The sequence below is a fragment of the Ctenocephalides felis genome, unplaced genomic scaffold, assembly GCF_003426905.1.
Source record: "Ctenocephalides felis isolate EL2017-DRISC unplaced genomic scaffold, ASM342690v1 CF-g0.4_SCAFFOLD_01886, whole genome shotgun sequence".
NCBI classification, from domain to species: domain Eukaryota; kingdom Metazoa; phylum Arthropoda; class Insecta; order Siphonaptera; family Pulicidae; genus Ctenocephalides; species Ctenocephalides felis.
Genome location: NW_020538040.1, coordinates 1,920,186 through 1,941,778, shown reverse-complemented (window position 1 = coordinate 1,941,778; position 21,593 = coordinate 1,920,186). Strand labels below are relative to the sequence as shown.

The 21,593-nt window shown below is 29.2% G+C and overlaps 1 protein-coding gene across 1 annotated transcript; it reads right to left on the bottom strand.

Annotated features, from left to right (window-relative positions):
- Nucleotides 1-843: 843 nt before the first annotated feature.
- Nucleotides 844-20,782, bottom strand: LOC113378334 (sn1-specific diacylglycerol lipase alpha-like). Its single transcript, XM_026618874.1, has 19 exons — nt 20,727-20,782; nt 17,458-17,561; nt 17,276-17,380; nt 15,666-15,777; nt 15,145-15,213; nt 14,971-15,078; nt 14,637-14,748; nt 14,459-14,557; nt 13,986-14,089; nt 11,956-12,070; nt 10,543-10,659; nt 9,857-9,935; nt 9,650-9,751; nt 9,294-9,414; nt 8,952-9,025; nt 5,912-6,093; nt 2,998-3,071; nt 2,861-2,914; nt 844-1,059 (listed from the first exon to the last, which is right to left on the bottom strand). Exons 1-19 carry the CDS (start codon nt 20,780-20,782, stop codon nt 903-905), a joined length of 1,944 nt encoding a protein of 647 aa, XP_026474659.1. The 3' UTR covers nt 844-902.
- Nucleotides 20,783-21,593: the final 811 nt, after the last annotated feature.

The window sequence follows — 21,593 nt, the reverse complement described above, 5'->3', positions numbered from 1 at the left end:
TTTAAACTTGTCGTAATGCGCGCCATTAGGCAACCCTGTGTTTCCACCAATCAGGACGCAGGATGCCTTAAAGGACACAAAATGGCTGCTTTTTTTGTTTGACAGTTGCGTTGTAAAAATTTAAAAACGATTTTATTTGCATTTATTCATTTTTACTAGTTTTAAAACAACGTTTAGATACCTTAAATAAGTGTTTTAAATAAGTTTTAATCTTGTGTAGTGCTTAGTTTTGTGCTATTACTAAATTGTGTAATCGTTGCACAAATTTGACAGTACAAAAAAAATGCAGGTAAGTCTTTTGTAAATTATTAATTAGTTATATTTATGCATATTTTACACTATATATATATATATTAGCTAAATTAAGCATAACTTTACATTTTTGGCACATTACAAGCAAAATGTATTACATAAGCGCTAAATTTAGCATAAAAACTAATATTGACTTGAACATAACCTCAAACATTTGTGACACAAACAAACTCAACTAAAAAACTAAATTAGACAACTATTTTACAGCCATACGACTAAATGTACTTTAAATTACATTCCTGAGATATAATAAAAAGTCCACCGGTATAAAATAATCGGCTTAGTAAAATATATATATTGATAACAAGAAATTTGCAATATAACTTGAGTAACCTTTCAATTAATGGAAACCAAAACATTTTTGTATCGAGAAGGTGTTCCACTTTGTATTAAGACTTCATATTAATTACAAGTTCATATTAATTACTCAAGTCTTCGTATAAAATTAAATGTTGTCTTTTAAAAGTACATCGAATGCAAGTATTCATTCGACTACCCTTATCGAAGGCTTATTTAATTTCTTGGGGCTTATTTAATTTCTGTCTTTTATCTCAAGAATGTATCTCAGTCTTTCAAATTTCTTTCGACTACTACAAAATCACCTTGTTGAGTGCCAGCAGGACCTGATCGGGCATATGGTCCTGCACCATTACGGGTGATATCAGGACCTCATCGAAGTCTGCATTGTCACACCAGACTGCACGGAATGTCTTTTCTCGAGACGAACTGGAAGCACTTCTTGTGGTACTAAAGAAACAGATTTAAAAGTTATTTGATGAAACAGAAGTGGGATGAGAATAGAAAGACATTTATTAAAGCAGAAGTGGGATAAGAATTGTAAAGGTTCATTAAAGGGGTCGTCTATTGATATTTTTTAAGTTTTTTTTAAAGATTTTTGGACATGATAGTATAAGTAGAGTCGTCAGTAGAGTCTCTTTTTATTATATTACCAAAAGTTTGGCACAAAATTCAATTTTTCTAACATAACATTTTGTACTCTTTTCGGAATTTGTTCGTCAGTAGAGTTCCTTTTACTTTATTTATTTAAATTAATTTGTTAGTAAGTAGAGTTCTTTTTCTCACTTGTTTTAGATTTGCGCGTCAGTAGAGTCCCTTTTTAATATTTTCTCAATTAATTTAATTTTATTATTATTTGTTATCATCTGTTTCATATTTGCTCGTCAGTAGAGTCCTTTTATGACATTTTCTCAAATTGCTCTTCAGTAGAGTTCATTTTAAAAGTTTTTGTCTAATTTGCCCGTCAGTAGAGTCCTTTTAATTTTTTTTTTAAATCCGTTAGTCAGTAGAGTTCTTTTTACACTTTTTCTGATTTTTTTTGTCAGTAAAGTTCTTTTCAACACTTTTTTTTTCAAACTTGTTCTTCAGAGTAGAGTTCTTTTATGACATTTTTCTAGATTTGCTCGTCAGTAGAGTTCTTTTGTATTATTTTTTATCAGTAGAGCATAAATTTTATTAAATTTGCTCGTCAGTAGAGTCCCTATATATTTTTTCTATTAATTTGCTCGTCAGTAGTGTACTGGCGAGCAAATAAGTTTCAAAATGTAAGTGAAAAATGAGAAAAGGACTCTACTGACAAGCAAATTTGACATTTAGGTAAAAGATGACAAAAGGACTCTACTGACAAGCAAATTTGATATTTGGATGGAAAACAAGAAAAGGACTCTACTGATGAGCAAATTTGGTATTTGGATGGAAGATAATAAAAGGGCTCTACTGATGAGCAAATTTGGTATTTGGATGGAAACAAGAAAAGGACTCTACTGACGAGCAAATTTGGTATTTGGATGGAAATAATAAAAGGACTCTACTGATGAGCAAATTTAGTATTTGGATGGAAAACAAGAAAAGGACTCTACTGACGAGCAAATTGTTTAGAAAAATAGCAGATTGTAAAGTAAAAAACTCTACTGACGACCAAACTTGATTTTAATGTAAAAGATGCGAGGAGAAGACTCTACTGGCGAACAAATATAATTTTGAAAAAGAACTCTACTGACGAGCAAACTCGATTTTGATCTAGATGCTAAAAGATTTAAATGGGACACCACTGATTTACCAAATTATATATTCATCTTCAAGAGACAAAAAAGGACTCTACTGACGAGCAAACGTATTAATGTTAATCTAAATACTAGAAAAAAAACTCTACTGATGATAAAATTGAAATGTCGATTTAGAAGTATAAATATGTGAACTCTACTGACAAGCAAGCTTAATTATAGTCTGTATGAATGAAAAGGGACTCTACTGACAAGCAAATTTAATTTTAAAAAAGAGTTCTACTGACTCTACTGACGAACAAACTTGATTTTGATCTAGGATATTAAAAAAATACTCTACCGATGAACAAATAAATAAACAATAATCGATCTGGTCATCTAAAAAAGGACTCTACTGACAAGCAAATTATATGTATAGGGTTAGGAGATATATAATAATAAAATATTCATTATTGAAGAAGTGGGATGAGAGTTAAAAATATTTATTAAAGCAGAAGTGGGATAAGAATTTTGGTTCGAATACTTACTCGATGACTCCTGAATGGTTTCTAACGATGTGGATTATTTTTCCAGGAGGATATCTAGAATATAAATAAATTATTATAAGTATGTATATATATATATATATATATATATATATATATTTATTTATATGAATACTTACAATGGCCTATGTAGAGTTAAAGCTATGGAAGAGTCATTTGGATGTGCCGAGTTACACCTGGCAGATACTTTTTCCTAAAAACAAAGAAACATTAATTAAATTATAAAATTAATTAGTGCATAAATAACAGTTTCCTAAAATAAGAATGCAAAGAATTTTATTTTATATATTAAAAATTATAATACAGTACTATTTGTATTTTTCACAAGGCAACTCCTCTTTTTATCATCTTATTTACTAGTCAGTAGAATTCCTTCTTATACTGCTCTTTGCACGCCCCCATTAGCGACTCCTGTTCTCATATTCTATCTAGATATTTAATTTGTTTGTCAGTAGAGCCCTTTTTTCAGTTTTATGTAGATATTTAATTTGTCTAGATAATTATTCTCTCGTCAGTAGAGTCCTTATCTAATTATCTATCTACATATTTAGGTTGCTCGTCGGTAGAGTCTTGTTCTAATTTTCTATCTATATGTAATTTGCTTGTCAGTAAGGTTTTTTTGTTATCTAATCTAATATCAAAAAGTTTTTTTTTAATTTGTTTGTCAGTAGAGTCCTTTTATTGTCTGAAGTAATATTTTAAATTTATCTTGAATTTGCTCGTCAGTAGAGTTCCTTTTTTTTCTTTTATTTCAGTTTGCTCGACAGTAGAGTTTTTTTTTGTTAAATTTATAACATTTGAATATTTTCTCACAGAATTTGTTCGACAGTAGAGTTCTTTTTAAATTTTTCCCATACGTTGTTTGTCAGTAGAATCCTTTTTTTATATATTTTTTTTTCTAAATTAATTGCCAGTACAGACTAAGGAATTAAAAAGAAACTTTGAGCAAATTAAATATTTGAAAATAAGACAGAGGAAAATGACTCTACTGACGAGCAAATTAAACATCTAAATAAAAATTCATAAAAGTGAACTCTACTGACGAGCAAATTGAAAAATGATCTATATAGATAATTATAAAAGTGGACTTTGGTGACGAACAAAATCTAGATAAAAAAGGACTCTACTGGCGAGCGAAAAAAATGAAGGAACTCTACTGACGAGCAAATTACATATTTGAGTTATTTTGTTCTCGAAAATAATATTTTACTAATTTATTTATCAATCTAGAAAAAAAATTAAAAGGAACTCTACTGAAAGTAAAAATGTATAAAGGAAAGGAAAAAAGGACTCTACTGACAAGCAAAAAAAATAAAAAAGGAACTCTACTGACAAGCAAATTCAAATATATTGAATAATTTGTTGTCGAAAATAATATTTTAAAGATAGATAAAAACTGAAAAAGGGACTCTACTGACGAGCAAAGTAATCTATAAAATCTAAAAATTTACAAAGGCAATGAAAAAAGGACTCTACTGACGAGCAAAAAACTAAAAAAGAAACTCTACTGACGAGCAAATTTGATATCTAGGTTGTTTTGTTGTCTAAAATAAAATGTCATCATTTTTTCCGAATTTCGTTCGTCAGTAAAGTTCTTTTTTATAAGAAAATTCGTGAGGTGAAGTCTGAGGAGCTCGTTAAACACATCTTTTCAAATCGAGAGTGAATTTATCTTGGATAAAATAGAAATATCATATTGCGGGCCTATAATCGTATGAGTTCATAGACACAAACTGTCCAAAAGCTAAATTTTTGCTGTTTGACACATAAAATCTAACCTACAAAACGCACAAATAACAAATAACAATTTTATCTATTTAATAGTGCAACTATCTGATGTCACTTTGATAATACATATTTGTGAAGTCTAACTAAAGTAATATTCTGACGTTTTTACCTTTTGGAGGTTAGGTTTTGTGTGTCAAACAGCAAAGACATAGCTTTCGGACAGTTTGTGACTACGAACTCATATGATTATAATCTATCTATATATATAATCTATATATAGACCCGTAATATGATATTTCTATTTTTTTCGAAATAAATTCACTCTCGACTAGAAAAGATGTGTTTAACAAGCTTCTCAGGCTTTACCTCACAAATTTTCTTGTTTGTTTGAATTGTTTTTCTTATTAAAAAGAAATCTACTGACGAACAAATTTGGAACAAATTGTAAAATATTATTTTTGACAAGAAAATAACCTAGATATATACTTTGCTCGTCAGTAGAGTTCCGTTATCATTTTTTTGCTCGTCGGTAGAGTCCTTTTTTATTGCCTTTGTAAATTTTTAGATTTTATAGATTAATTTGCTCGTCAGTAGAGTCCCTTTTTCAGTTTTTATCTAGATTTTAAAATATTATTTTCGACAACAAATTATTCAATATATTTAAATTTGCTCGTCAGTAGAGTTCCTTTTATAGTTTTGTTTTGGTCGTCAGTAGAGTCCTTTTTTCCTTTCCTTTCTAGATTTTTACTCTACTCGTCAGTAGAGTCCCTTTTTAATTTTTTATCTACATTATTAAAGAGAGTTCCTTTTTCATTTTTTTGCTTGTCAGTAGAGTCCTTTTTTCCTTTCCTTTATACATTTTTACTTTCAGTAGAGTTCCTTTTAATTTTTTTCTCTAGATTGATAAATAAATTAGTAAAATATTATTTTCGAGAACAAAATAACTCAAATATGTAATTTACTCGTCAGTATAGTTCCTTTTTTTCATTTTTTATCTACACTATTAAAGAGATTTTGAAAATAATCTAGATATGTACTTTGCTCGTCAGTAACCGTAATATAACATTTCTATTTTATCCCCTGATAATTGACCCATGCGTTAACAAAGTGATAGAAAAAATAAGTTAAATAAATAAAATAAGCACTATGATAAAATTGTTATTCCACATTTGTTCCTTTTGGAGGTTAGGTTTTATGCGCACCGAAGTTTGCTTGCAACTACCATAACATTTCTATTTTTTTACAAAATTTGGGCCTCTTAATTCTCAATATTCTAATAAATATTATTAATATATATCTACTTACTAATTTATAATCATCGATCGTATTATCGTCCGACCTCATCCTGCTGACGCTCGTCGGCTGAGGGGCGCACGAGGTGCAGCAGCAGCACATCGTGGCACACGCTATCGTTTTCCATTTCGGATCGACGGATCTTTTAATAGCGTTTATAAGGTCGGCTCTTAGGGCCTCCATTTGGTGCAGACCTAATTGAAAAGACATAGATTAATTAATAATTAAGTTTAATCGTAATTTATAAATGAATAAAAAGAATTAAAATTAAATTTATTTAACATTTTGACATAAGCGTTAGTGGTTAACTTCACACCGAACACCAACTTTGGAAAAGAAAATATGGCGGCTGTTCGGTGTTTGACAGTTAAGGAATTCGTTGGTAAAAAAATGTATTTTAAAATGTTTTTCAAATCGATAATTATATGTTTAATCATAATTCATAAATAAATTAGATTTTTTAAATTTAAATTTATTTAACGCTTTTTTGACATAAGGCATTAGTGGTTAACTTCACACCGAACACCAACTTCACGCGAGTTTATGAAAGAAATATGGCGGTTGTTCGGTGTTTGACAGTTAAGAAATCGTTGGTAGAAAAATGCGTTTTAAAATGTTTTTCAAATCGATAAATGAGCCGCTCAGTGCACACATCGACTAACTCCACTTTTTGAAAAAACTGAGATATTAGTGGGAAAGAACTTGGTATAATCATAACTTTTACTATTTATAATAACTTTCCGGAATAATAAAGATTAGCACCGTTAAATGGCATTTTTTTTGGCCATTGAATAATAAGTAATTTATTTCAGAAGCCATTTCGATTAACTCCATACTCTGTATAATGTAAATCGTTTCAGTAACACTGTGTCTGTTCTGGCCGTGCATCAACGCTTCTACATTTATATTTGAATTCATATTATCATTTTAAATAACAATATACATTACATCATCGCGTTTCTCAACTTTTTGTTTTGTGGAGTTAATCGATGTGTGCACTGAGCGGCTCAATTATATGTTTAATCATAATTCATAAATAAATTAGATTTTTTTAAATTTAAATTTATTTAACGCTTTTTTTGATTTAAGCATTAGTGGTTAACTTCACACCGAACACCAACTTCACGCGAGTTTATGAAAGAAATATGGCGGTTGTTCGGTGTTTGACAGTTAAGAAATCGTTGGTAGAAAAATGCGTTTTAAAATGTTAATTACTTGATAATCTTTATTAATTAACTATTATTAATTTTCATTATTAGTATTGGTAAAACATGATTGTTTATGTTTATGTTGTACAAGAAGTACATATATGATAAAATTGTTGTGTTTGTTCGCGTTATGCAAAAGGAGATATGTTTCATTTTTATTGAAGAAAATAGAGAATGATAACTGAATAAAAAAACTAATGTGAGTACATTCATATATAAAACTAACCAATTATTGTAATGACAAACTAAAATTATTATTAAATCAATTATTATTATTCGAAATTAATTTAGTTTTTATTTCGAAAGTTTTTAGTTCGAAATTAATTTGGAGAAAATATGACAGAGGTCATTAAAGGTTAGGTCATTTTCGATTGTTGCAAAATCTAAATACCCTAATATATAAAACCTATCTAGTTAGATTACAACTATTTACAATAACATATCGAAATATTATTATTTTTTTCTGGCTTGTTGTGCAAAACAACCATAATAATATATCTAATGTTCTTATCATATTTTGTTTGTCATTAGAGTCCTTTTTACATTCTTTTTCCAATTTACTCTATCACTTTTTTTTTATTTGCTTGTCAGTAGAGTCTCTGGTTTCATTTCACAGTCCATTTTGATGCCATATGCTTATCAGTGGAGTCTTTTTTTCATCCATGTAATTATTTTCATAAATTGTTCGTCACTTTATGAAAACTAATAAAGATAGACTAATAAAAATGTTCGTCACTTTTTTTTTACTAATTGCTTGTTAGTGGAATCTTTTTCACAATTGTTCTTAATTTGCTTGTCGGTAGAGTTTCTTTTTTGTTTCAACGTCCATATATATTTAATTTGCTTGTCAGTAAAGTTTTTTTTTCATTTATAAGTTTATTTTGATTCAATTTGCTTGTCAGTAGAGTTCCTTTTTTCCTCCAGTAGTCAAAAGTTCTAGATTTATATCCAATTTGTTCGTCAGTAAGTCCTTTTTCATTTCAAAGTTTTATATTTACCTTCCTTTATCAGTAGTATTTTTTTCATGAGATTAATATAATTAATTTTATTATTTTAATAATTTGTTCGTCAGTAGAGTTCATTTTATCACTTTTTTCTTAATTTGCTGGTCAGTAGAGTTTTTTTACATTTTACTTTTCAATTTACTTGCTTGTCAGATTTATAAAAATTATATAAACTGAATTACAAAGTTAAAATTATTCACTTAAAAATTATAAGTGAGCTTTAGAACTTTAACCGGAATTAAAATTGAAATCTGAATTATTTTCGATATACAAAAAAAAACTTTTCGAAAAAAAAAATTAAAATATTTTTTTCTAAAAGCAATTGTTTCGTTATTTTGTCATTTCAAAAACCTAGATTTAGTATACTCGTTTGTAGAGTCTTTTTTTTCATTTAACTTTTATATTCGAATTTGCTCGTCTGTAGAGTAGGCTTAGTTTGTCAGTAGAGTCCCTTTTTCATTTTATAGTTGTAGATTTAGTTTACTCGTTTGTAATTTTTTTTTTCATTTAAAGTTCAAAATTTTAGGTTGCTTGTCTGTAGAGTCCTTCTCCTATTTCGAGCTTTTATATCCAATTTGCTCGTCAGTAGAGTCTTTTTTTATTTTATAATGTGAAAATTTAACGTTTGATGCGTTGATACGTTGAATATAAAAATCAACCTTATACTGTTTTACATAGTTTATGACGATGAAATTTTATTTGCATATTCCGCATAGAATAAGTTTTCTGTTTAAAGCTTAATTAATTAATTTAGTTTATAAAATAATTTAATCATAATGAAATAAACACTTAATTATTAATTAGAGTGTTAATTAATTAAGAGTCCTCGACAAAACTTACCTATTCGAGGAACGACATCTTTGCCAACAACGACAGACGTTACAAACTTCTTACTGTGCTCCACGGCTGGCATACTAAAAAATAGATAGAAAACATTTTAAATCTCATTTTATGAATTAACAAATACTTTGTATTTAAAGAAATATTGCAGGTCAGATATAGTATTATATAATATATAATATTACATATTCTAAAATATTCTTTGATAAAGATAATGTTAGTATTTTCCTAATTCTTTAGTCAAAAACTATAGCTATGTATATAATATAATTATCGTAAAGTACAAGTTGATGTTAATTTTAAATCTCTCATAATTTCTGGTAATTGTTGTTCGATTCTTACCTGAGTAAGCCTCCGGGAGGACTATAACTGTAGCAAATCAAGTGTTCATACTTTTCTTGCATCAGGATTGCTAATATTGCAGCCGTGCCAGCTCCCAGACTGTGTCCTACTATAACTAGACCTAAAAAACAACAAATACATTATCTATTACTTTTGTATATTATGTTGTTCATTACATTTGTGTACTCAATAGAGTATAATATTAAAAATGTGATCATCGAAGTGTAATGTTTAATAATTTTCTTTACTTGATAGAGTACGATATTGAAAATGTTCATCACAGTGTTATAATTTTTTTTTTTTACTCAATAGAGTAGAATTGTTGATTCCATTATATGCAAAATGTGTGTTGTTACCAAAATCTCTGGTTCCTCGAGCAGGATTCAATTCGAAAGCCTTTTCCAAAAGTTGATCCTGCTCCAACTCGTTTAATATATATTGGGCAGCTTGCACCATACCTAAAATTAAATCAATATATAAATATATATATATATATATATATATATATATATATTTAAAAATTTTAATTTTCAAATGTATATTAAGATCAATCGAATCATTACCTTTGTGACCGAGCCAATCTTCTTTCGGAGGATTTAAGGGCAAGGGTTCACCTTCAGCATTTAGATCGGTGATAATATCCTGCAATAAATGATAAATTTACACACATACACGCACACATATATTAGGGTGGTCCTTAATATGGACATTTTCGAATTTCTTTTCTCCCAAGGGCTCAAATGGTTTCAAATTGATAAAAGAATATTCTCTGAAAGTTTCAAGTCCTAATCTTAACATTTAGATAGTCCGCATTTTTTGTAATATAAATAATTAAGTAAATTCTTGTGCCATCTGTGATAGAATTTGTGAACTCGAATACAATGACACTTAAAAATATTTATAAAACACTTGACCTCTAATTAAATCCACGTGAATTGTTTAACAAAATATTTATTCATTGTGGCATCAAAATTAATTTTGCAGCAAAATATTGGTTTAATTGGTTAAGTACATACTTAAATAATCTGTAATAAATTGCCATCAAAAAACAAGTCTGCCATCACAGATGGCGCAAGTGCTCACTTAATGATATATGTTAATAATAAATATACAAACGTCTGTCTTAATTGAATTGTGGACTATCTAAATGTTAATATTAAGAGCTAAAACTTTTAGAGATTTTTTTTTAATAATTTGAAATATATATATATTATATTAGGGTGGTCCTATATATTTATTTATGAATTACCTTCATGCTTAAAGTTCCTCGAATACTAATAACAATTTTCCTCTTCGTATAATCGACTGCTATGAAAAATGGAGTTTCACCCACATCCACATGATAAGTCGCATAAACCACTTCAATCTGAAAAAATAATAATGTTATTATTAAACTCAATACTACTAATTGTCTTGTTTTGTTCTCGCTTTCTTGCAAAATGTAGAACTATTTCAGCATGTTTCACTCATGTTACGTTCTTGTTACATATATGGGGTCCTCCTGACATCTTGCCATAATTAATAAAACAAAAAAGTTATCTAAGCAATCACAATCATCTTTGGTTTATACGTCAATAAAATATTGTTTGATCTCACAAGTTTACGTGTTCGTATTTTCTGATAAAATTAAATCATCATCAAAGTTAAATCGTGTTTTTATCGTTTATAAAATAAATATATAGTTGGTAAGACTGTACAATTGGTGACCCCGACGTGAATTATTATTGTTGGTAACAAAATATCTTTGGAACTGCTTTAGCTTGTTACAGCAAAAACATGTCTGTTTCACCATTATTGCGTAACTGTTACGTTATATTCCTAATATTTAGTACGTTTTATGAACAACTAAAAATATAAATAAATAAAAATGTTATGGCAAAAAAATTGCGGTTCCTTACTTACATTCCCTCAACTTGCTTCACTAATAAATATAATAATTGTTAATAATTTTAAGAAGTGTTTGTCACGTGACTCCACGTTTGTTTCAATAATGTTACCTGTTTGTTGCGTTTCTTACCTGTTACATAAATGTCCTAAATGTTTCTAATTAAATTTTAATATGTAGGAATAAAAAAACTGTATAACTACTTTAGAGTGTTTCATTAATGTTACGTTCTTGTCACTTTCGTTACATTCTTACCAAGCAAACATTTGTGAAACGTTTCTGTTTCACCAATGTTTCGTAACTGTTACGTTATATTCTTTATGGTTAAATTATGAAGCATTAGAAGCATTAGAAACGAATAACAAATTAATTTCTTACTTGGAACAGCAGCTTATAAAGTTTGTTTTATAAAAAATATATATTTTTAAAAATAGATGTATGTCTTTGTATGTCTGTGTGTATGTATAATTGTTATGATTCATGAGCCATTCGTCCGATCGCCGTGAAAATTTTGGAAATTGTTAGGTAAATTCCCGGACAGGTTATCGGATATTTTGATTTAAGTCGAGTGATACAGGTTGGCCGCCACGAAAACTTTTTTTTCATTCTTTGGGTCAATTTTTACTTTTTATTTTTTTTTTGTAACGCGTATGTAAAAAATACACACCAGCGATGCGTGAACGGGTATAGTTAGTCTTTCATAAATAATTAGAAAAACAAAATGCTTATCATGTGACTTATGTTTCACTAATGTTTCGTAACTGTTACGTCTCCTACCTCTCCATGGGTCAACATCCTCTTGAGGGCTGCATAATTGCATTCGCAGCAGTTATCTTTAATAATATTGGCATTGCTTTTCGAGTCTCTGGAGGCACAGGGCATACAGGAGCACCTAGAAAAAATTCAATTAACCAATTAATCAATCAATTAACCATTAGTTAAATAATCCCGAAGGAGAAGTTTATATTTTCATCAAAAAATCCGATTCGCCAGTCAGTTTCAAGACATTCTGAATCGAATGAGACCAACATTTAAGGGTTATAGTATGTGAGTGTGTGTGTAAGACGATTTTAAACGTTTCTTCGTCGTTTTCTTAAAAACGCGTGAACCGATTGCGAAAATTTAAAAGCCATTCAATGTATCTCGATGAAAACTAGCGTTTCTGAGTTTTGTGAGACGATCTGCCAAGACGTTTCTTTGTCATTTGAAAAAAAGTGTTAAACTTTTTGTCCACATTTGAGCTCATTCTACCAAATCGATTTTGAAAAATCAAAAACTGTTCGAAAGTATTAGTTGGGAATGGTACTGATTAATTTTAGGTGAAAATCTACCGATCCGCTTTCTTGTAATTGAACTGTTGAAAAAAAAAATTAACCCGATTTTTATGGATTTTTTTTTTGGCTATATATATCATGGTCTTATAGAACTTACTGAAATATTACGATTATACGGAAAATAGTTTAATTCTAAGAATATTATAATCAAAATTTGTGTCAAAAGTTGCTTTTGTGATGTGATGAGTCAAACATTATCAATTCATTATTAAAATTTAGAATAATAAGCTACAATTTTAGGACATACAAGCGCTATAGTGTTTGTGTAATATAATTAATATAATTACAGTTAATTTAAATGTGTTTGAGAAAATTCTATTGAAAATGGCTTTGTTAAGATTTAATTGACGGCGATAACTTTATTTTTGAAATAAATAGTTGAAAATTTTATCTAAAACTCTAATTCAGAAATATATAGGTGTTTAATTAATTTTATATCGAAGTGTAAGTTATAGAATTATGTGTAGAAAAGTGTATAAGTATACATTTTATATTATTTAGAGTAGTAACGATTTATATTAGACTGTAAGTGGCTAGTTGTAATTAAGAAGCCAATAAAAAAAATAATAAAAAAAAATGTAAAACTTAATTTTTGTAGCTTGCCTTAAGGTAAAATGCCATTTTCAACTAGTGTGGGAATTGTGTTAATTAATTTTGAACAAAGATCGGCTGTTGAAGAAGATTTTTTGGTAAATTTTTTCACATTGATAGATATTATAGTCCTAAAAAACATACTAAAATAGTAGTTTACTTTAAAAAATTTATCAAAATTTGTGTCAAAATGCGCTTTTGTGAGATAAGTCAAACATCGAATTTCCCAAATTTAAAAGCCATTGGAATAAATTATAAGAATTAATGAGAAAGAAATGGCTTTAGAATTAGTAAAATAGTAAGTGAGTAGTTCACGGAACGTCTCTAGTTGTTTAAAAATTGTTATCTTTCATTTAAATCATTATATAACATGTGGAACTACGTACATGATATATGTAATTGTGCAGTTGAAATTTTTATCTAAATATCAAAGGGACCGATTCTACCGCGCAACAAAATAAATGCTATGGCAAGGCCATGTGATGACGAACTTTGACGAATATTGACAAAAGTCATGCGGTTGGTGTGCAGTCAGGCGCATTTCTTGGGTTCTCAGATAGAAAATCTAACGTAGAAACCGCACAAATGTCGAAAAAACGATCTTAGATAACCGGGTCTTTCTGACCGATCTTCATAACATACAAGTGACGTGTAAAACGCCTGAATGCACAGCAATTACATAGACATTTTGACAGTATTCAGTAGCATAATGTGTGGAAGTCGGAGCGTAACATGGCATTGCTATAACATTTTTGTTATGCGGCAGAATCGGTCTCTAAATCACAATTTCGTTTGATTAAGTCAATTATAACACATTTTTGAAAATTCACGGAACTTGCCTTAAGGCTAAATGTCACTTTCGACTACTTTATATATAATTACCTCATGGCCGAGCACAGTTGACAAAGGCCGGTTACCGAGTTGGTCATAAGGAACATTGGCCAGCCGTAGGCGCCCTGGGCAAAGTGCATGTAGTGGATCACTTCCTAAAATTAAAAAAAAAATATTGAAGTGAAACTTTTTAATCGGCTGCCCGATAATAGTACAATGGTACAGAATATACTACTATTTATCGAATATATTACAATTTATCGCTGCGCGCGAAAACTTGAGCCTACAACTTTCTTTGCTGAATTAGAGGTGACGCACTAACCGAATTCATATTAAACAAATTTCATAACATACTCAATAAAATGAAGTTCACAGCAGATACGTTTTCGTCGGAATGTGGCACCTATTTGTCGGTAGATTGTTTTTAAATCCACGCCGAGTGGTAAAGGTTACAATTTAAAGTCGAAAGAGTTGCTAAAAAGAAATATTATTAAATTTACCATGATGGAGTAAATTTTATTTACCTGAAATTTTACAAAGTCCGACTTGTTGTCCAGTGATAAGAATTTAGTTTGTGCGTTGATTGGAACACCGGATAAGAAGTCGTAGGTGCCGTTTATTCTCTGAAAAAAATAAATTATATATATATATATATATATATATATATATATATATATATATATATACTTTATAAAATTATACTTGTCTAACGATGGCATCTCGTTCCAACTTTTGAAACTTCCTCAACAGAACCAAACCGGCTATGACGTCACTTGGAACCACGTCCAAGTCTCGAAAGAACTCGCTCAATAATCTAAAAAAAATAAAACTTTGAAATATATATTTATTAATATTTCTATCAATTTTTTTTATATAATTCCAATGTAACTGCGAACAGCACTCATACTGTGCCTCATTCATGCCTCATTGTTTTGTCGAGAAAAGTAAAAAAGATATGATGAATTAAAGATTAAACAAGTAAATACATATTAGATACAATATATATATATATATATATATATATATATAAATTTACCTTGCAATGTCTCCAAAATTGTGCCTGACCCTATCAGATCGAGGAACACAGCAAAATAGAAATTTACATCTAGAGTCCCAACTGTTTTGATATGCTCGTAGAACTTTCCTGAAATAATAATAAAAAGTTATATATATATATATATATATATAATTATTTATAAAAAATTGTTACCTTTGTCTCCAGTTCCTGTTACTGGTTGAACGTTTGTACTGAAATCTGCTCGTTTGTTCGTTGTCTTTTCTGAAAAATAATTTCTACTATATAGCTACTATAATGATTCCACTTGCACCTAGTTAAATGTCCTTTTGTTAAATTAAACTAAAATATATTTGATTCATATTGTGAACAAACTCGAGAAAAGAAAAATGCACAGTGTGACACAAGCTTTATGGTAAAGCCGATATCACACTTGCGGTTTTGTATATGGCGCGCGAGAATACTTTTATATGAAACCGGATAAATGTGTTGAGGGCTTTAGCGTTTAAAGCTGTTCTCACACTTGGGATTATAATTATCATATTAAAATTAAAGGAAAAAGTTTAAGTTATTGTATATGAAATAAAATTTAAATATATTATTTTTGTAAAAGTTATAGTTAAAAATACTTTTACTTAATACATTTTTTTTTAAAATTTGAATATAAACTAGCATATTTATGGAAAAATAGTTTTTGGCGATAATAATAATTATACCTGCTTCTTTGGTATATTTTCATCTTCAACCAGCTCCTACCAGCAGAATCATAGGCGCACCAAATCGTTGCCAAAATTATCAGCATAATGGTGCTGCTCGAACAAACCAAACCTTGAAAACAAAAATCATAATTAACACAGTAATATAAACTCTTTTTCTCAAGAAAATGATCACTGGACCTCCGCTGCCCCACAAAGATGAAATCATTGTATAGAAAGGCAGTAATTAAATACATATATCTTTTCTCTCATAAAAATTAAAATCAATACAACATTTATAAAATAAAATTTATCTCTTAACAAAATGAAGACCACTGGATCACCACTGGCCTACAAACGTGGTTAAAACCATTGAATAGAAAGGCAGTGGTCAAATATATGTTTCCACTTGTATAATATACTTAAATGAAACGCCGATGTTGTCTTAGCCATGTATTTTAAACAACTATATTTTACATAATAAAGAATAAAATTAAAGCTCAAAATAGCTACCAGATTTTGGTTATTTCTAAAGCACACCGTTAGATGGCGACATAATTAATTATATTTTATCCACCTCTAATGAAAATAAAAATAAACACCATTACTTTAATATAATATAATCTCTTTTTCCTAACCAATTTGACCACTGGACCTCCGCTGGCCCACGAGAATAGAAAGATAATGGTTAAATATATGTTTTCTCTAATAAAAATTTAAAATTAACACAATATGTATAATATAAACTCTTTTTTTAACAAAATGACCACTGGACCACCGCTGGCCTACAAACGTGTTTAAAACGATAGGATAGAAATGTAGTAGTTAAATATATATAAATAGAATAGATAAAATAAATGTTTTTTCTAAGAAAAATAAAAATCAATACACAATATCTATATTATAAATTCTTTTTCTTAACAAAATGAAGACCACTGGACCACCACTGGCCTACAATTGTGGTTAAAACGATAGAATAGAAAGGCAGTGGTCAAATATATGTTTGCTCTAATGAAAATAAAAATCAACACAATATCTATAATATAAATTTTATTTTTTAACAAAATGACCACTGGACTGCCGCTGGCCCACAAAAACAGAAAAATTAACACAATGTCTATGAGTTTATATCATAGGGGCAATTCTGCCGTAACAAAGCCCATAAGATAGCGTTGTCATGGCTTGTTCTTGGCTTTGAAACTCATAAAAATGTCAATTTAATTGCGTATTTTACATATAAATTAAGCAAGAAAGAATGTTACGAGAACTTCATCATCGAAGATTAATGTAAAATACGCCTGATCGCACTGCAAATAGATACACATTTTTACAGTATCTCTAACAAGGAACAAGCGTTGCTATGACAGCGCTATATTATCGTCTATGTTACGGTAGAATTGCCCCATTTATTTCTTAACAAAATGACCACTGGACCTCCGCCGGACTACAATCGTGCTACATCTATTTTCTATTTTTTTATTTATTTTTCGTAGCAAGCTATACAAAGTACGTTCAGCTACATTTGTAACAGTTATATATTATTTGACTGCGTGAGAAGGATCGCTATTCTGCGATAAATGACCACTGGATCTCCGCCGGCCTACAATCGTGCTACATCAATTTTCTCTTACCTAATAGTAATTTTTTGCCCAAGTCGACCTTGGGACAAGTCTCGAAGGATTTGACGAGCCACGATATGGCCAAACCGAGCCAGCCTAGTTCTATAAACATCACACCTGCAAAGGGAAATTGATTGAGGGAATAAGAAAGTTTTACTTCATTTGATTTGATTGATGACTATACTGATACTGACCTAATCTAGCGTACAAAATGTAAGGCATCGAATTTCTGGGTTCCGTATACAAAATGCTGCCCCGCATTGATACAATGCACATCAGGATCTCGATCACAGCGAAACTGAAATTAGAAATTTACAAAAATATTATTTAAATATTACATTATTAATAATATTATTTAATTTTTTTTTAATTACAATATTTATTACAACTGTTAAATAATTTAACATCTAGCAACAATAATAAATAATAACATAAATTTAAATAAATAAGAGTGCAAAGAATAGAATTTACATCAAAATGATATCCGTTGTATGATGATTTAATATAAAATAAAAGCAAATAATAATAAAAATAAAATTAATCAATAAAATAAATAAAATTTTTGAATAATAAAATAATACTAGAAAAAAAATAAGTGACAGATAATAATAAATAAAACAAAATATATTTATTATTATTATTATATTATTTAATATAAATGAAATAAATTGAATAAAAGATGATTCGAAATATATTTGCTCAGAGGAAAGTCAAATGTGGTTTCAAAGATATCCAAGATCTAAACCATTTTAAACGTCTATGTAACAGAGACGTAAAATGTACGTAACAAGATGTTACATCTAATACACTCTGTTGTAAGAACGTTTTTCTAAAAGTCAATTTTATAATGTACGTAAATTAGAAAAAATAGGACTCTACTAACGTGCAAAATTATCTTAAACATAAGAAAATATGAAGATTTAAATATCTATCAGAAAGATTAACGTATTAAGTAAGTTTTTAATCTCTTTTACATCGATATTTAGTTTGCTTGTCAGTAGAGTCCTTTTACTTAAACTTTTACATCGATATTTAGTTTCTTTGTCAGTAGAGTCCTTTTACTTAAACTTTTACATCGATATTTAGTTTCTTTGTCAGTAGAGTTCTTTTACTTAATCTTTTACATCGATATTTAATTTGTTAGTCAGTAGAGTTCTTTCTTAATCTTTTACATCTCTCATTTAAGTTTCGGTTTGCTAGTCAGTAGAGTCCCTTTTACTATTCTAAATTGATAAGACAGAAATCCAATAATAATTATAATAATAATAAGTATGTTAGTGGCTTTACAATTTGCTTGTCAGTAGAATCCCTTTTTCCATATATTAGTTTGCAATTTAATTTGATTTATATTTAATTTGCTTGTCAGTATTAATTTTCTAGATCAGAGTGAAGTTTGCTCATCAGTAGAGTCATCTCATTTCATATTGTATTTAAATTTGCTCCTAGTAGTCTTTTCATTTTGTAGTTTTTTTTTAATTAATTTGCTCGTCAGTAGAGTCCCTTTTTCGATATTTTAGATCAAAATAAATTGGCTCGTAGGTAGAGTCCCTTTTTTAATTTCTAGATCAAAATTAAAGTTTGCTCGTCAGTAGAGTCCTTTTTTATTTTTTGGATCGGAATGAAGTTTGCTCGTCAGTAGAGTCCCTTTTTTAATTTCTAGATCAGAGAAAAGTTTGCTCGTCAGTAGAGTCCCTTTCTCAATTTCCTACATCAAAATCAAATTAGATTGTCAGTAGAGTCCATTTTATGTTCTTGATTAGAAATTTGCTTGCCAGTAGTCCCTTTTTTAATATTCTAGATCAAAATTAAAGTTTGCACGTCAGTAGAGTTCTTTCTTTGAATTGCTAGATAAAAATTAAAATTTGTTCGCCAGTAGAATCCCCTTCTTAATTTTACAGATTGATTTAAAATTTAAAAAAAAAGATTGTACAGAAAATGTCATGTAACAACAGGAAAGGGACTCTACCGACGAGCAGATTAAATAGCCAAATATAACATTAACTAGCTGTAAGTGGAATTCTGTTTTGAGGCAATTATGGCATCGTGCCTTGAGGCAAATTGCTGGAACTTCCCGCACCGTAACGAAATGATCGAGGAATATTGAATGTTTTCAAATAGATTATTATAAATATAGTAACATTGTCTAATATTTATAAGAATTATATAAACCGAATTGCAGAGTTGAAATTATTTCTAAAGTATATTAGAACTATAGTCAGAATTAAAAATAAAATCTGAAATATTTTCGATATACAAAATACTACAAAAAAAAAAAAAAAAAAAAAATTGGAACAAAATTTTTTTTCCAAAATCAATTATTTTGTTAAGACAAGCAGAGAGTTCTTTGAATCATTTAAATCGGACGCTTAGTTCTCTCAAAAACTGCCATTTTTACATATTTAGCTCCGAATCTTCGAAATGGCTGGGCCTGCCTTTGCCAAAAACTAATAAACACTTCTCCCAATCATTACTAATTGAATGTTTTTTAGATCATTCAAATCGGATACTCCGTTCGCTCAAAAATTCGATTTCTATTTTTTGCACTCTTTGCTCCGTATCTCCGAAACGGCTGGACCTGCCTTAGCCAAAAACTAATCAGCTCTTTTCCCAATCAATAGGAATCGAATGTTTTTTGAACCATTCAAATCGGTTGATCCGTGCGCCCTAAAACGTGACTGGAAATTTGTATCCACACATACATACACACACACACACACACACACACACACACACACACACACACACATCCATTTTTTCTGAGGTATGCCAAAACGTTCAGAAACCTTCAAAACGTCGAGAAATGTAAAAATTTTCAATTCCGATTTTCGGCCCATTACAATAACTTACCCTACGGGAAGTTAAAAAGGAACTTAACTGATGAGCAAACTTATTTTTAATCTGGAAAATTAGAAAAGGACTCTACTGACGAACAAATTAAATATCTAGATAAAAAATATTAAAAGGGACTTTACTAACGAGCAAATTAAATATCCCACTAAAAGATGAATTAAAAACTCTACTGATGAGCAAACTAAATATCTAGACAAAAGATTAAAAAAGGAATTTTAGTATGTAAATTGTAAATTTAAATTTGATATAGAAAATTAGAAAAGGGACTCTACCGACGAGCGAATTAAATATCAGATAGAAGAATAAAAATGAGACTCTACTTACGAGCAAATTAAATATTAAGATAACAAATTAGAAAAGGGACTCTACTAACGAGCAAACTTAATTTGTACTTGGAGATGAAAAATAGACTTTACTGACGAGTAAATAAAATTATAAACTAGTAGATGAAAAGGGGATTCTACTGATGAGCAAATTAAAAATAGAAATGGATAATCAGAAAAAGATTCTACTGACAAGTAAATTATATATTACAATATGATAAAAAGAACTCTACCGATGAGCAAATAATAATATATCGATTTTTTGATCTGCAATATAAAAAAGACTTTACTCTATTAAAGGGCAAATTAAATAGCTAGAAATGGGGACTCTACTGACGAGCAACATAATTGCGAACTAGAAGATGCAAAAAGGACTCTACTGACGACCAAATTAAAAATCTAGATAGGAAAGTAGAATAGGACTCTACTGACGAGTAAACTAAATTTGCCAACTGAAAAATTAAAGAGGAACTCTACTGACGAGGAAAGTAAAATATTTATCTGTAATATAAAAAAGGACTCAACTGGCGAGGAAAGTGAAATATGTATATAGAAAATGAGAACAAGACTCTAGAAAATGAGGCAAGTAAATATTTAGACAGAAAAATAGAAAAGGGAATCTACTGACGAGCAAATTAAATATTTAGATATAAAAAACAAAAAAAAAACGATAAAAGGACTCTACTGACAAGCAAATGATTTGATTTCTCTCTAGAAGACAAAATAGGACTTTACACTCTTGAAAAAATAAGTCAACAACTTAAATGTCGATCTAGACTAGAATATTAAAAAGGACTCTACTGACGAGCAAAATAAAAATCTAGATAGAATAATGCACGAAGGAACTGTACTGTCAAGCAAATTAAAAATAGAAATGGATAATCAGAAAAAGTTTAATTTACAAACAAATTAAAAATTGATCTATAATATGAAAATATGACTCTACTGACGAGCCAATTAAATATCTCGTTGAAAAATTAAAGGAAATCTAGTGGTGAGCAAATTGAACATCGAAAGATAAAATTAGAAAAGGACTCTACTGACGAGCAAAATAAACATAGAGATATAGGAAAGGAAAATAAACTCTACTTACAAGCAAGTCAAATATCTTGATAGAAAATTGAAAAAGGATTCTACTGACGAGCAAAGTAAATAAA